We start from the raw sequence: 17,997 nt of genomic DNA on the forward strand, positions 1-17,997 counted from the left end.
GTTAATCGGATTTGATCATTACTATTGTGTTACAGGTCTACTGCGTTATAATATTACCTACATCAAGCAAAGTCAAATAAGTACTTTTCATTTCTGAACGAAATCTAAGCCGTGATCCAAGAAAATGTTGGTGATATAATTTTTTCTAGCATACCGAACGATTTATATTTTATCTCTTTTCTTTACTAACGAATGCATGAAATAGAAACCATAACAGAAATGAACAAAATAAGTTGTACTTTTTGATAATATCAATCGGCAATCAATTTTGTTTTCTTTTTTAGTTTAGTATTAAAAACGTTTTAATAGTGTAGTGAATGTATGTAAAGAGAAATTTGTGTGTTTGTTAATCACAATGCTTGGAAATCGCCTGAAATTTGTTAAACCAGGCAAGTGTCTTTGAGGTTATGATGCGATTTAGAACATTTAAATTTACAACTAAACTCAAATCTAAGTGCTACTTATTTTACAAATTATTCATGTACCAACCACATTTGTGATGCAAACGACCAACCCTTCGAAAGATTAACCGACAGAGCGATTGCGCTCGGCATTACGACAGTTTGGAGATTTCCTAATGTTATTGTTAGCACCAATCCGATTCTTCCCAGTTCTTCTATTGGATAAGAGATATCACTGGTACCTGGTATGACAGTGTATTTAGATCAGACATCGCTTTAAAATTCGATGCTTTTACTGCCCAGAGCCTAGCAATTCACGACCTCATCATTACTGTCAAGAAGACCAACAAATATTTTCAAATATTGTAAAGAAAAATATGTCGTAGCTCTTGGGAAATGTAGGGGAATTCATTCCAGAGTATGATAATATTGCACACACTAGTGTTTAACAGGTTTTTACTATACCATGATTGTAGGTATGAAGAATGTAGTTAGGATGTTAGGAATAGATAAAACTGTCTACCTACCTTTAAGTCTATATTGTTGTCACCACTGGAACTTAATGACTTGTCTAGACAATAGACACATGATAGATATTGTCTGAACCCATCTTGGGATGTGTGGTTGAATTGTCTAAGGCTGTCTTGCTTCTAAAATCAGAATGCATGATTACTCAGTGCTAGGAACAGACATGCAATGGATGAAAATGCACAAATTCATTATACTCCTATATGCTTCCTCATACAAACATTTTCTTATCTACTTTTGTTTTCTGCATGTTTCTAGAAGACAAATCTCTCTACCCAATTCGGAACAAAGATGGAGCCATTGAAACACTTATAAATCCGAACACTGATTCAGCACTTGTCATTGATTCTGACTCACACTCTAATTTCGTTTATAATCGCTACCACCACTTACCTTTAGAGAGTCAAAGACAGAAATTACCAATTTTTGAATACAGAAATCATATTTTATATTTGCTGGAGAAGTATCAGACTTTAGTGCTCTGCGGAGAGACTGGATGTGGAAAATCAACTCAAGTGCCACAGGTAAGTCATGTTTTTCTCATCTCCTTCCCTTTCTGTCCATGACTCCAGGATTATAGTCACAACTATTAACATGATTAAGAAAAATAGAATTTTTAATAAGGCAATGTGGTGGTGATATTAATTGGTTGCTGCAGCTCACCCATAGATACAATCCACTGAGTTTCTCAGTAGCCTCTGACTCAGATCTGGTGGTAAATTCTGCAAAGCACTGCTCTTTCTAGGGATAATCTTAGCAAACTCTCTCATCACATACCCATCTGTGTGTTTCTTAGGCTACTAGTGAATAGGTAGGAAAAAAAGCTCAAACATCTTGGACATTGAGATGTTAGATCTAAGTCCCTACTGTGTAACAACTGTTCGACCTTTGAAACTGTAATGAATCACTGCCTCAGAAGTAGGCAGGTTGTTGACATCTACCTGTGTAGTAAACACCAGTAGAGTAGTACACCAGTATGACAGTGAAACATCCCAGTCCGCTAACACTCTCTATCACATTCAAGTCTTAAGGTTTGACAGCTGTAATATACTCTAAATGTGTTATAGTTGTAGAAATTCAACATAATATGTTACCAATAAAGCCATAATTGATTAAAATTCATTAACGCCTGAATTTGGAAGACTGAGATAAGAAGCCAAGTTCAGCGATTCTGTTTGATTTTCCTATGCATTTTTACCACCATTCGTCATTCAACTTAAAGGAACACTAAATATAGACAGGGCTCGACATCTAGTGTCCCGGCAAAAGTCTGCCCACAAGTTAATTACATTACTGGTAGAATGTTAGACATTAATTAACCATTAGTATTTTCGGTGGCTTTCGCGAGTTAAAACAGCTATCAATAATATTTTATAATGATAATAAAAACGTGAGATTAAATGGTAAAATTAGTTTAATTAATACATAGTTATTAACTTATTAAGTAGTTTTCGGCGCGATTTACTGCTTCCCGTTTTAGCATTAAAACAGCTCTGTAGTTGAGATTTCTAATACACACCAAAACTTGTGGGAATAAAGTTTTGTGAATATTTTTAACCAGCTCGACATGACGAAGGTGAATTTTCAATCGTATTTTATAATGACCCCCATATCCTTAAGGTGAAATGTGTGACTGCTTCGTGGCAGAACTGGTCGGTTGGTGGTCTCATCTGCAGGCTAACAATCAAGACGCGTAGGTACGTAAGGTTTTGGGTAGTCACTGCTGGATAAGCATAGACCTTTAAAGTAACTTCAGTGTGGATCAGGCGTGTGCGTGTTTTGTAGGTTAGGGCATTTGTAGAATACAATAATTTGTATTTCGAACTCATCTCTCAGGGTGGTATTCACGTACCTAGTATTTTCGTTTTCAATAACCACTCAACGCTGGGTTAGTCGCGATTTTTGATTTTTCTTAAAACCACAATAAATAAAATAAAAATTCTCATTTATTTAACATTGGTATAAGTGCGAGGCATCGCATTCAGATTAAACTTGATTAAAGCAGTTATTTAAATGTAGTATTTTGACAGTTGTAATTTAGGCGGGAATGAATCGTTCGCGTTGCACACTTTTCTAAGTTTCAGTTTGGCGAGACCTAGCCGTGAGAGCGTACGTGTTTCGCGATTTAAAATAAAGCCACAAAGAGCTCGATGCGAAATTTAATCCCATCCGATAAATGTTACACGTGGGACGTTTTTAATACTGTGTGATAATGAAACGCGTATAAACCGTATTATAGTTTAGTGATTACAAAAAAAAAGTGCAATGGCCTTCAAATATAACTTTTTTTTCAATGCGTTACGCTGTGATGATGTGTGAACGAAAAAATTAAATAAAATTGGGACATTAACTGGTACATTTGAAAGTGCCCAATGAATCTAAAATAGAGTTTATTTACATAGTTTATTTATAGAAATTACGTGGGATTAGAAGTATAGACGTGTTTAGACGTGCGATGGGCGGAATCGGAGCGATTGTGTTTTAAAACGAAGCCTTAGAAAATACACGTATTGGATTAACAGTTAACAAACATAATGTGGCCACCATCGCAAGCCAGCAAATTCCTTATTTTGCTTGTACTCATCTTAGTCGTCATTTACTGCGTCTTCATGGACACGCTCTTGTATATGAGAGTGCAGTATTACAGCATAGAAACATTTGAGACTTCAACGCAAACCACATTCCAAGAATCGCCCACAACGAGACTCCGGGCTCTGAGCTATGAAGATGTTGTCTGGATACCTTGCAGTGTGAACCCTTTATGCCATCCAACAGTCAAGGCTTTGATGGTCGATCACATCAACCATTACATCTACGGTCCCTTGTGCGCGATCCTAGATAAAGCATTGAGGATATCCGATAGAATGCTCTTCCTGACACCGAACACAATATCGTGCGCTCACGTTTTTATAGCAATGATTGGCGCGAACCTTTTGACGTGTCCGAATCTAAGCGTCCGTCGTATGGGCATAGTGCTCTTCCAGATCAGGATGTTCCTGGACGATTTGGATGGTCACGTGGCGAGAGAGCGTAAGCATATCAGAGGTGAAAGGTCAGAAGTCGGCAGCCTTGGTTACTGGGTCGACGGAATTTGCGATTTAATTGGCGTAGTCGCGATGATGCTCGGCATATTCGTGTACTTCAAGCAGTATCCGCCCAGACGTGGGTACAGGGGTACTTCCGCATCAGCGTTACCGTACTATCAGCTAAAAGAGATGAACGCTGCCGAGAATATGGAAAAGGATCACGCGTCAGACGTGGGGATCTCGTACAAAACCAAAGTGTCTCTGAAGGCGATAATTCAAGTTATTATACTGTTTTCTGGTCAAATGGTACTGTCTTCTGTCGCCTGGAATAGATATATAAATGTTTACCAGGAAATGTTCGAGAACGGCAATGGATATCTTGCCGGGAGGCTGGTCACTTTTAGATCTGTGAGATTCTTTTGTGCCACTTTGATGTGGAGGATATTGAACCCGCATAGTTACTTGCATGTTCTATCGCTAGCCGTGTTTATTGATAAGACGTGGTCTCTCCTGAAATCGGTCCGATATATCGGCTACGTGCTGTTGTTACTGGCCGTTTTTGTAACTGAATATTTGATTAGTGGCTTCGAAGCCTCCGTTAAAACCTCCGTTGATGGTAGATAAGCACATGTTATCAGTCTTAAGAGTTTAGTTACTTTGGTTATGCCACGAGAAGCGGTAATTTTAGTTGACAATGTAAACCCAGTTTTAACTTATTATTTAATGTAGGTTGCCTAGTCGAAGACGCTATAAGCGTTGAAGCCGGCATTTTTTATTTCCAAATTATTAAAAAAAACTCATCAAAACTGTCTCTGTCTAAAGGGTGGTATGCGATTTTCAACTTTAACTTCAAGACAGTGTGTAGCATAATTCATTACAAATCGAAGAATTGTATAAGTTTATTGCCTTGTGAACCCTTATGATCTTGCTTCGCTAACCTTTTTTTTATTTATTTTTATTGCTTAGATGTGTGGACGAGCTCACAGCTCACCTGGTGTTAAGTGGTTACTGGAGCCCATAGACATCTACAACGTAAATGCGCCACACACCTTGAGATATAGTTCTAAGGTCTCAGTATAGTCACAACGGCTGCCCCACCCTTCAAACCGAAACGCATTACTGCTTCACGGCAGAAATAGGCGGGGCGGTGGTACCTACCCGTGCGGACTCACAAGAGGTCCTACCACCAGTAACCTGTTCCAAATCTGCCACTGAGCGATCCCGTGGTATCTCTTTAAAGTATCCGGTAACCACTTAACACCGGTTGGGCCGTGAGCTCGTTTTGTTATCCGGCTAATAAGAGAAACAAACACAGCGAAACGACCGTCTCTGGCCAAGTGAGTTCAACGCGGTTTTTTTTTGTCACAAAATAAAAATTTATGTGCTAAGGTCACAGACGTGTCACGCACGATCACTTAATACCTACCTAGCTAGAGATAACAAAAAAAACTCTTTGTACAAGCGCTCGTGTGATATCTATTCAAACGAATTAGCGTTATCAGAATTTGAAAACAGCCTCTTAAACGACTTAAAAAAAAAAGAGGATGCTCTCAATCAGACTAAATTTTTTTTATCTACTTCAAAGCTTTTATCTTTGTTAACCGACTTTGATGTTTTATGTTTTTTTTTTTATATAGAAAGCTAGTGTTTCTCATGTGGCTTTTATCTTTGTTAACCGACTTTGATGTTTTATGTTTTTTTTTTTATATAGAAAGCTAGTGTTTCTCATGTGGTTTCATTTGAATTTTAACAAGATCCGACCCGTCGTTTCTAAGTTATCCTTAAATAAATGCATATCTGATTGATTCCGACTACGTTTTGTTATTCAATAGCTACAATGTACTTACTACTACAAACTTAATATGAGCTCACGAATGACTTCCACGATGAATGAATAGATATAATTAAGTATTCAAACAACAACAAAAAATAATTTAATATTTATAGTCATTTTAAGTATAATAATATTATTAAAATAGGTTTTTTCTTCAAATTTCCTGTTTGTATGCTTGTTAAAATGAAGGATATCGTGAGGAAAAAAAGAAATCTAAATTATACCCGAAAATTTTGTAAACACACAATTACGTACATAATAAGCGTATAATATATATTAAATATTAAAAAAATTAAAAAACGCGGCTAGTAACCATAAAACCATAATTATACCTATTCCTATCGCCAAGGGTACGGCGTTACTATTCATAAGAGCGGTTTCCCATTGATGTCCATAACCGCCGGTCATCACTTACCGACCAGGTGGTAATTTTTGAGTCGCACATTGAGTTTGTACAGCCCTAATGCCAACCGCCGCGCCGGTGGCACTTAAAAAACCAGGTCATCTAAGCGATTAACTATCGTATGATGCGAAAAAAATAAGTAGTATTTTTAGCCAGAAATGGCGAACAAGAACTGGGACTATGAATTCGGAATGATTATTTCAGTTTTTGTGTCGAAACCAGTAAATTTTTGTTTTCATTTTAATGCGGGAAGAATTCTTTTTTTTTTATTGCTTAGATGGGTGGACGAGCTCACAGCCCACCCGGTGTTAAGTGGTTACTGGAGCCCATAGACATCTACAACGTAAATGCGCCACCCACCTTGAGATATCAGTTATAAGGTCTCAAGTATAGTTACAACGGCTGCCCTACCCTTCACACCGAAACGCATTACTGATTCCCGGCAGAAATAGGCAGGGTGGTGGTATACACCCAAGCGGACTCACAAGAGGGCCTACCACCAGTAAATTAGCTCGAATGACCCCCGGCTTCTCCCGCGTTATCTAGGAAATGGGTCAGTGTAGTTTCCCATTGGCATGAGATGTTTTTTTTTTCGGGATAAAATATAGCCCACGTCACTCACCTCGTCTGACCTGACCGGAAATTTCGCTCGATACGAAAGAAAGACAAGCAAACAAACGCTTTCACATTTTTAATATTAGTATGGAATGTATTTTTAATTCAATATTCAAAGGTATAAAAGTGTTTGGCCTATTATATTAATCGATGCCTCCAATGAACACTAATCTAACTCAAAATTTTTAAATTTTCGTTTTTCACGCGAATCGCTTCACTATTTTAAAAGTATTACAAATTCATTTTTAATGGGGTTCGAAGCAAGAGTAAATCAGCTAGTCACACAAGAAAAAAACCATAAAATCTTTATTATTGCAGATATATTTATCAACTTTTTTCGTTTTAACTCTCCTCCTGTAAACCTACGAATTTGGAGTTGGAGTAGTGTTCATTGGAGGCATCGATTCGGCTAATACAAACAAAATAAAAATTAGAAACGGTTTTTAAGAATTATTTTCTCTCTGTCTCGTTTATTGTTTCGCGAACCTAATTGTGTTGACTTAAAAACCGCCTTACCATCAGTAAATATGCATGTTTATAAATGTCTTCTTACATATTATTTTTTTAATGAGCTCACAGCCCATCTGGTGTTAAGTGGTTACCGGAGCCCATAGACATCTACAACGTAAATATTTATTTTTTATTGCTTAGGTGGGTGGACGAGCTCACAGTCCACCTGGTGTTAAGTGGTTACTGGAGTCCATAGACATCTACAACGTAAATGCGCCACCCACCTCGAGACATAAGTTCTAAGGTCTCAAGTATAGTTACAGCGGCTACCCCACCTTTCAAACCGAAACGCATTACTGCTTCACGGCAGAAATAAGCGGGGTGGTGGTACCTAACCGCGCGGACTCTCAAGAGGTCTTACCACCAGTTAAAAACGTAAATGCCGCCACCCACCTTGTTTTTTGGTTTCTTCAATCTATGATTCATTCGACTGTTTTCAGCTTCACGGTAATTATAATAGGAATCTAAATAGTAATTATTATAGGAATCACTGTAGACACAGGTTGTTCACGTTTTATTTCTACAGTCTATAACCGATTTTCGGTTGATAATTTAGGAGGAACCAGAACGCCTTAGATGGCGGGCGCTTATTCGTCCCGCCAAAAGTCATCAGAAATTGCTGACTTTTTACCGTTCGTAGCGACAATAGAGAAGGTCGTATCTTAAACAATTATTCAGAGGCCTTACCGTGGAACATAAGGTACAACACATAGAGCTCTAGTCTCTTCGTATGCCCAGAAGCTTCAAGAGTTTCGTCGTCTTGGCCTCGCCTTAATGGCACGCGCTACGTGTAAAGTTAGAGCCTAAACATCTTAAATTCACATTTAAATTCGAATTGCTTCTATATTATTTAAACTACGCGACCTTTTTTAGAATAACACTATTATTTTGCCATATATAAGATTTCTAGGGAATTTCTAGTGTAGAAAAAAAAACTAACTTATTGTAGTGTGTAAGGATGTAGTAGATGAGTGAAAGAGGCATGTAGCGCTGTGAACCACATAATGTCTCATTATAACAAAAAAAAAAGTCCAAAAAATAAAAAATAAATCTTAGGGGTAGACAACCCTTATCACTTAAGGGTATGAAAAATAGATAGTAGCCGATTCTCAGGCTTACTGAATATGCATAAAAATTTTCATGAGAATCGGTCAAGCGGTTTCGGAGGAGTATGGGAACGAACATTGTGACACGAGAATTTTATATATTAGATTTCCTTGGGAAACGAATTAAAACAAACTAGAGGTCCCGCAGTAGTCGAAATTCGACTATAATTAATTGGAATTGTATAATAAGTCGGTACACTATTATGATTGTATTTTATACTTCTATAATCACAAATTTCGCCAAGGCTACACTATAAAAAAATATTAATAAAGACAAACAATATTTATTCTATTCTCAATTTGACCACAGACGTCAAGAACGAAAGTTTGACAATAAATAGTATGCATGTGTGCGTGCGTCAAATACATGGTATGTAGTGTGTGTAATGTTTTCTTTATTGATTTAATGTATCTTTTATGCATTATTTAAAAAAAAAATTAGCATTGTGCACTTCTTCTCTATATTCTCTATAAGTGTGGAAAATTTCATACTCCTCCATCCGCGCAATTTTCGTAAAAAGGGATACAAAGTTTTTGCTTCACGTATTAATATATAGATAACGCTAGAAAAACAAATATCTCTGAATCCGTACAAATGTAGTATTTGCAATAGTCTAGTTTATTTGCTTGTTGTTTGCAAGGGAGCCGTTTTATTGTAATGTATATTTGTGATAACTTAGTTAAACTGTAAATTCAGTATTGAACTGAGCCTGTAGGGATAAGTGCGCTGGTCCTCTGTGCCACGGTATCCGGTTTGATTCTCGGTTTAAGTCAGTATATTATAGATGTTCATGAAATTTACCGCGCCATTTCGGATCCCCCCGATCCACTAATGGTGCTTTTAGGTACCTCAAGCACCGAACATCGTTCTCGTCATACCCGCGCTTGCGACGAAGGGCTCGGCGAGTAAATTACCTATAGAAACAGCCCAATGAGTCGGATCTTCTCAGTGGATCGCGTTTCCGATCCAGTGGTAGATTCTGCGAAGCACGGCTCTTGCTTGGGTTCGTGTTAGCAACGTCGTCAGGTTTGAGCCCCGTGAGCTTACCTACACGCAAGGGTAACGCTGATATAGCCTCTCAAGGTTATAAGGTTAGGTAGGGAAAAAAAAAAAAAAAAAAAAAAAAAAAAATGTCATATGAGCTTTTAATGTTCTAGTCTTGTGTCACGTATCCGGAAAATGGATCTTGTTTTAAAGCCGTTTAACGTGGTACGTGTAATCTATAATCTTCAATTCGAAGGTCGTGACTATAATTTGGGAGCGAGAGCTTGAAATTATTTATAAACGGCTCAGAATGAGTGAAGATCGAAGCTTGTGGCGAATGTTTGGTGTGCATATGCGTCACGAAGCTTTGACGGCAAAGTTCGAATAGGGAACCGGTTCTAGCAAAAAAAAAATCTGTTGTCTGAAAAGTCGGCTTACTGACGAAAGTTGAACGTGACAACGTCAGAAAAAAAAACGCCTCACAGCGAGGTAACGCCGCATGAGTCATGTTTTTTCGTGCGTGCAGCCGGCTCCATCGAATTATAAGACGTCACGTCAAAAGAAGTTCATAAATAAACAAATCTCATTACTACATAGTATAAAACAAAGTCGCTTTCTCTGTCCCTATATCTGTCTGTCCCTATGTATGCTTAAATCTTTAAAACTACGCAACGGATTTAATGCGGTTTTTTTAATAGATAGAGTGATTGAAGAGGAAGGTTTGTTTGTATAATAACATCCATTAAATAGTGGAGAAATCAATAATAAATTACAGTTTCCGAAGTGAAGCGAGGGCGGGTCGCTAGTAATAGTATAAAAAATACCGTCGTCAAGCTAAGCAACACACGTCACAGCCGGAGTCCCGCAAGGCTCCGCCCTCTCCCCGTTACTATTCAGTTTGTATATCAACGATATACCCCGGTCTCCGGAGACCCATCTGGCGCTCTTCGCCGATGACACCGCCATCTACTACTCGTGTAGGAAGAAGGCGTTGCTTCATCGACGACTTCAGACCGCAGCTACCACCATGGGACAGTGGTTCCGGAAGTGGCGCATCGACATTAACCCCACGAAAAGCACAGCGGTGCTCTTCAAAAGGGGTCGCCCTCCGAACACCACGCTGAGCATCCCTCTCCCGACTAGGCGCGTCAACACCCCCGCCCATACCGTGGGCCCCGAAGGTCAAATATTTAGGCGTCACCCTCGACAGTAGGATGACATTCCGCCCCCACATCAAGACGGTACGCGATCGTGCCGCCTTCATCCTAGGACGTCTCTACCCGATGATATGTAGGCGAAGTAAAATGTCCCTTAGAAATAAGGTGACACTCTACAAAACTTGCATACGCCCCGTCATGACCTATGCAAGTGTAGTGTTCGCTCACGCGGCCCGCATACACTTAAAATCCCTTCAAATTATTCAATCCCGTTTTTGCAGGATAGCCGTCGGAGCCCCGTGGTTCGTCAGGAACGTCGACCTCCATGACGACCTGGACTTAGAGTCCATCAGTAAGTATCTTCAGTCGGCGTCCATGCGCCACTTCGATAAAGCGGCACGACACGAGAACCCTCTCATCGTGGCCGCCGGTAACTACATTCCCGATCCTGCGGACAGAATGGAAAGCAGTCGACGTCGCCCTAAACACGTCATCTCGGATCCTCCTGATCCACTAACGGTGCTTTTAGGTACTTCAAGCACCGGTCACCGTTCTCGTCGAACCCGTCGCTTGCGACGAAGGGCTCGACGAGTAAATTAACTCTCAGACACAGCCCACTGAGTTTCTCGCCGGATCTTCTCAGTGGGTCGCGTTTCCGATCCGGTGGTAGATTCTGCGAAGCACGACTCTTGCTAGGGTTCGTGTTAGCAACATCGTCAGGTTTGAGCCCCGTGAGCTCACCTACTAAAGTTAGGGTTACGCTGAAATAGCCGCTAGGGCTATCAGCTTAGGTAGGAAAAAAAAAAAAAAAAAAAAAACTAAGCAACAATCAGAATGCATGATGTGGTTCTTTATTGTGTGCCACGTCTAATCTATGGTCGGCGCATCGATCGTTTTAGCCTCAAATGACGTCACACCTAAAGAAGTACGTTCAGTCGAATTTCGTATGCACGGCAAAGAAAAATATTAGTTGTAAAGTGAACAGGATAACAGAATTAGTTTTAGCTTGGCAGTTTCAATGTTGTTGTTGACAACTTGCGTCTATGCAAACTGACCTTGAGGATGTCCTTAGTGTTAGATTCAGGTTTTTGTCGGATTATTTCATGATAAAGATAAGCAGTAGTCGTGGTTTCACTTCAAAGGGAACTTTCACTTTCAATATGAAGCGTGACGAAGGGAGATGGCAGATATTCCTCGCGTCAATTAATTTCTAAATGGTTAGGTACGTAACGCAAAAATTTGCCAAATTTAAGAATTATCTAGAGAACTTACGGAAGCTGTTAAGTTAAATTTGGCATTCATTTCCGTTTGTGGTTTCGGTTCAGAAGCACTGTTGATATGGTCATTGCGACCGAGTATCGCAGTTTCGCTTATCTATCGACAAAACACAATGAGTTTCTTGCCGGATTTACACAGTGGGTCGTACGTTTCTTGCATAGAATGTTGAGAACACTTTTATGAAAAGCGTTTTAAGTAATCGTGTGATTTTTGCTGATTCTGCGTAATACTGGTGGTAGGACTTCTTGTGAGTCCGCGCGGGTAGGTACCACCGCCCTGCCTATTTCTGCCGTGAAGCAGTAATGCGTTTCGGTCTAAAGGGTAGGGCCACCATTGTAACTATACTGAGATCTTAGAACTTATATCTCAAGGTGGGTGGCGCATTTACGTTGTAGATGCCTATGGGCTCCAGTAACCACTTAACACCAGGTGGTCTATGAGCTCGTCCAACCATCAAAGCAATAAAAAAAAATTATTATTTTAATTTTTGTTAGGGCTTGTTGTGAGTCCGCACGGGTAGGAACTATCGCCATTCTTATTTCTGTCGTGAAAAGGGTTTCGGTTTGAAGGGTGGGGCAGCCGTTGTACTATAAAACTGAGACTTAAAAGGTCATTTCTCAAGTTGGGTGCCGGGATTTAAGTTGTTGATATCTATGGGCTCCGGTAACCAATTAACACCAGGCTGGCCGTGAGATCGTCAACCCGTCTATGCTATAATTAACTAGCTGACCCGGCAGACTTCGTAGTTCCTCAATCGATAAATAAAAGACCTAAGCTTTTGTATAAAATAAACTGAAAACAAACAAAAGGAATCCGTCCGACGGGGGACACATCAAAGGAAAAACAAAATTGTTATTTTTATTTAATTCCAAGCATTATCTTAATTATCTACCTTTTAAACCTTCTCTGGACTTCCACAAATAATTCAAGACCAAAATTAGCCAAATCGGTCCAGTCGTTCTCGAGTTTTAGCGAGACTAACGAACGGCAATTCATTTTTATTTATATAGATAGATTAAAAATAAATAGTACAATTATTAAGATCGTTGAGCTTAGAAAGAAAATTGGGTCGTAGTAAGCTGAACAAATCACTTAAGAGGAAATTCGAGTATCCAGTTAATAAAGGGTTTTTTTGCTGAGGAAAGACCCCTATGAATATCGTACCGGCCAAAGAATTGAAGTAAGAAAATAGATTAAAAACTTCGGCTTATTGTATTCCTGTGATACCTTCTCGACCGACCTATCAAATCGGTATGTATACTCGGCGGTAGTAATAGGGTGAATTGCGGTACCTATGTTTTATCCTTGCTCGATTTTTATTAGTCAATGTTAGTTCTTCATCGTGGAAGTATTTCGTATATTAAGTACGTATTTCATTAGACATCCCACTGAGTTTCTCGCCGGATCTTCTCAGTGGGTCGCGTTTCCGATCCGGTCGTAGATTCTGCGAAGCACTGCTCTTGCTAGGGCCAGTGTTAGCAACATTCCGGCTTGAGCCCCGTGAGCTCACCTACACATTAGGGCTAAGCTGAAATAGCCTCTCAAGGCTATCAGCATAGGCAGGAAAAAATTAGACAAACAGGAGTCAGCAGAGAGTTTTATTGAGCGTCTTATCCTTTTGGCCACGAAGAATTTGAATATAAGTTACGAAAAAAAGCATTAATGTCCGAATTACATACAGAAAGTATTGTGTACAGATGCTCTCAATAATGGCATTTCATATCGGGTATGAATTACGGGCTATATAGATGGTTCGTACGAAGAAAGCCGAAATACGTATTTCCTCTCATAAAAAGAATAATAATAATTAAGGTTTGATTATGAATAAAATGTTTAAGGACAATAAAATTGTATATTTTTCTATATGAAAATAAAAGATTGTTTTTTTTTTAGATAAGTAAACATTTTTAAAAAAAGTGTATACTTGAACTGTGATGTTAAATGTATGGAAATATTTAAATTGTTTTATCGTTACGACATTGCAAAATAAATGTTTATAATATATTTTATAATGATGTGTTTTTTTTCCTCTATATTGACTCAGAGCAAACAAACAGTTTTTGGTTACCATGTATCATTAATGACCCAAGAATACCAGGACTTTATGATTCAAAGAAGTTTTGTGTAGGAAAACAGTTCGAAGGAACTTACCGTTTGGTCAAAATATGTGCAAACAAATAATATTTGTCATAGTTTGATTTTGTTTGAGTGCTTAAGCTAAGTGGCACTGGAATCCAAGTGCATTATTATTTCGCATTTTACTATGACTCATTGAGATTAGTTGATAAAATGCACTTTGCAAACGAAGCATTTCAAAGGAATTGCTAATCAAATGACCTCATTGTTCTTAAATTATTATATAATTTAGATTAAAATAATCTGATAACATTTTCATTAATAAATAATTTGCTTGATTAAAACAAGGCAACAAAGGAAAAATATACATATATTATCCTCGAGCGTTATAGATTAATTATGTATGCTCAACGAGAATCATTTTGTAAATTCAACATAGAAATAGGATAATTAGTGTATTCAATTCAGTTTTTAATGGTGGTGTTCTATTTTGATACTGGATCTGGGTAGGTATATCTAAAAGAAATATTGCCACCCGGTTCCAGCACTCATTCTAACCTGTGCCATATAGGCGGGCTCCGGATAGCCTGCCGACCGAGAGGGCGGTGGTCGTGGCGCCGACGACCGCCGGTCCGGCGTCCCGAGGGGGAGGGTGATGGGAGAGATGTGCTCCGCACTAAACGCTTCGCTTCCCCCCTTTTGCCTTTTCATAAGTTGTCTCATGCGAGGTTTGGACCTTGGTTGTTGAGCGACAGGAGGTTTTAGTCAGCTCAACTCCGGCATAGCCCGCCCTCCATCCCCAGTAGGGCGGAAGTCAGGCGATTCCGTTTCCAGCGAGATTGTTTGGTAGCAGAAATGGACTAGAGTTGACTGCGTGACCAATCTGTATGATTATTTAAAAAAAAAACAGGAGTCTTTTTTGAAGTTTCGTCGCTCTGATTATTAAAAATTGGGCGCTAGACCCACAGGACAAGGCGTTATGTATCCTTATAAACAACGCATTAAAAATAGGAGGGGAGATGGCGCAAATTTCGCGGAATCGTTCGAGAAAGTACCTCTATTGTGTCAACAAATACGGAAAGTGGACAAAATATTTCAAGAAAATTGGTCGTCTTCTTATTTTATTTATTTATTTATTGCATAAGTAGGTGGACGAGCTCACGGCTATCTTGATGTGAAGTGGTTAGCGGAGCCCATAGACATCTACAACGTACCTACATGCTGTCACCCACCTTGAGATATGAGTTCTAAGGTCTCAGTACAGTTACAACGGCTGCCCCGCTCTTCAAACCGAAACGCATTACTGCTTCACGGCAGAAATAGGCGGGGTGGTGGTACCTATCCGTGCGGACCCACAATACATCCTACCACCAGTAAAATTTGGGATGTGATTTGTGTTGTCCAGTTCGTGGACTGTATGTCTGTGTACTTTGCTTCGACTGATCGGTCGTAAAGATTACTACTGCAAACTAGAGTATTGAGAGCTCAAGGTCAATACCGATTTAGTATTTACGGTTGGTTTTCACAACCCGGAGGCGCAATTAAAACTATTTATACGGTTTGATCTTGCTTTTTTACTCTCGTCGTGTTATTTCTGTATAGTTTTCGCAATGACTCGACCGATACAGGATTTTTGCCTTCGGGCTTTCGAATAATTATAGGTGACAGCTGTCAAATTTGACAGTTGTCACTTGAATCAAGAAAACTTTATTTTTATTTTTATTGCTTATATGGGTGGACGAGCTCACAGCCCACCTGGTGTTAAGTGGTTACTGGAGCCCATAGACATCTACAATGCAATTCCCGCAAAATCTAAATTGTGCAGCATTAATCAACGCAGCGCCACTAAGCGGTATGAAACGGAGCTAGTTACAACTTTCGGCAACATAATAATATGCTATAATAAGGAAATCGAATCGTTATTTGGGTTTGATTGGCCACTATAAATAAAGATGATGCGTTTTATAATTCGCGCTAGGTACTTAGCAATTCTGGGAGCGTTTACAGACAGACGCTGTTGTTTGTATATTGACGAATTATACAGTATGCGGTTGACATTTTTTTTTCTTTTTTCCTACCTATTTTTATTTTATTTTATTAGGTTTTTTTTTTCCTACCTATGCTGATAGTCTTGAGAGGCTATTTCAGCTTCACCCTAACGTGTGTAGGTGAGCTCACGGGGCTCAAACCGGAGTGTTGCTAACACTGACTCTAGCAAAAGCAGTGCTTTGCAGAATCTACCACCGGATCGTAAACGTGACCCACTGAGAAGATCCGGCGAGAAACTCAGTGGGCTGTGTCTATGGGTTAATCCGCTCGTCGAACCCTTCGTCGCAAGCGACGGGTTCGACGAGGACGGTGACCAGTGCTTGTGGTGCCTAAAAGCACCGTTAATGGATCTTGACATATCAATTGTCGTGTATTATTAAACAAGATGATACATTAAGGATCCAAGATCTCTTTCGCATCACCCAAGAAGTGTTGTGTTCCAGTAAATCTTGATAACATTAAGCAGTCGCCGAATCTCAAAGACATTACACCGTGTAAGCCGCCGCGTAAACATGAAACGCGTAAACAACGGTTCACCTCGTGCGTATTAAAAAAAAAAAAAACAAAGGTCGTTCCTCAGTTTAACCTCAGTCTATTTACGTTTGACCGACTTCGCAAAGAGGTTGTCGAATTAGAGCGTTTATTTTTTTCTAAGTATACAAAAAAAGATTGTTTCAAAATTGGTATTTGGTTCGGTTTTCCCGAGACGTAAACATACTGAACCCTTTTAGGGCTGGGCTTCTTTTCACATATTTTGTAGAAATTGCTAATGTACTTTGAAAAAAAAAAAGTATTTTATGTCTAACTGGTGGTAGGACCTCTTGTGAGTCCGCGCGGGTAGGTACCACCGCCCTGCCTATTTCTGCCTTGAAGCAGTAATGCGGTTCGGTTTGAAGGGTGGGGCAGCCGTTGTAACTATACTGAGATCTTAGAACTTATATCTCAAGGTGGGTGGCGCATTTACGTTGTATATGTCTATGGGCTCCAGTAACCACTTAACACCAGGTGGGCTGTGAGCTCGTCCACATAAAAATAAATAAATAAATAATATCAGCACCCCTGACTGATGTCGATTATTATAATTTATATTATTCGAAGCAGTATACAATATAGCATTTATTTTATGAAATGCAATAATAAATGTTTACGACATTTACAAACAGATTAGGCTCTCAATTTTTTAAGTCGTTTTATTTGCTTTTTTTTTTTTTTTTTTCTTCCCTAAGCTGAGAACCTTGAGAGGCTATTTCAGCGTAACCCTAACGTTTGTAGGTGAGCTCACGGGGCTCAAACCTGATGACGTTGCTAACACGAACCCTAGCAAGAGCCGTGCTTCGCAGAATCTACCACCGGATCGGAAACGCGACCCACTGAGAAGATCCGGCGAGAAACTCAGTGGGCTGTGTCTGAGAGTTAATTTACTCGTCGAGCCCTTCGTCGCAAGTGACGATTTTATTTGCATATTTGTCTCTTTGGCTAATAAGTTTGCCGACCACTGCGCTAGGGTAACGCTGATATAGCCTCTCAAGGCTATCAGCATAATTAGTAAAAAAAAACGGCGCGCGTGCATCTTGGTTCACATGAATGAAGTGAAACTTCTTTTTCGATGTGTAGTATTGTGGTTTTTTTCATTTTTCATCCATAAATCTGATTGCTCTTGTAATATGCTGTGTATAAGAGATGCGACATCTTTAACATAAATATTATATATTTTAAATTATAGATGGAAAAAACATATATATGAATTTTTTAAATAGTTGATTAAAATATTTTATGTTACTCGTTGCTAACGCTCACGCTGGCCTGTCCAAGGTATAGTACGCGCGTGCGTTCGAGTGCCGCGCATTCACTCTCGCTCTGTCTCTTTCTATTTCATGGTAGCGTTAAACGTTTAACGCAACCTTGTTAGAAGTCGCATTAGAAGTTTCACTTCAAAAAAAAGGCGAAAGTAACGAATGCGGGTAAGATTTTAGGAGCCGACCATTATTATTGTGTCTAGCCTTTTCTAGTCTAGTTTTTGGATGCTACC

General features: G+C 39.3%; 2 protein-coding genes across 3 annotated transcripts in view; both read left to right on the plus strand.

Annotated features, from left to right (window-relative positions):
- The first annotated feature begins 89 nt into the window (after positions 1-89).
- Positions 90-17,997, plus strand: part of LOC101735465 (probable ATP-dependent RNA helicase DHX35) — a 53,397-nt gene continuing 35,489 nt past the window's right edge. For both annotated transcript variants that reach the window (XR_005246158.2, XM_038019696.2), the window contains exons 1-2: positions 90-389; positions 1,188-1,453. Coding sequence is in view for 1 of the 2 variants with exons in the window: in XM_038019696.2 (XP_037875624.1) it covers positions 356-389; positions 1,188-1,453 (300 nt within the window). In the remaining variant the exon portion in view is untranslated. The remainder of the gene's footprint in view (positions 390-1,187; positions 1,454-17,997) is intronic.
- On the plus strand, positions 2,314-13,855 carry LOC101737048 (ceramide phosphoethanolamine synthase). The gene has a single exon (XM_062675749.1). The coding sequence runs from the start codon at positions 3,464-3,466 to the stop codon at positions 4,577-4,579; it is 1,116 nt and encodes a 371-aa protein (XP_062531733.1). The 5' UTR covers positions 2,314-3,463; the 3' UTR covers positions 4,580-13,855.

The sequence above is a fragment of the Bombyx mori genome, chromosome 24 (genome assembly GCF_030269925.1).
Source record: "Bombyx mori chromosome 24, ASM3026992v2".
NCBI lineage: Eukaryota > Metazoa > Arthropoda > Insecta > Lepidoptera > Bombycidae > Bombyx > Bombyx mori.

What these genes read in the sequence shown, in the direction of transcription:
- LOC101737048 (XM_062675749.1), top strand. Translation starts at nt 3,464, where the DNA reads ATGTGGCCACCATCGCAAGCCAGCAAATTCCTTATTTTGCTTGTACTC.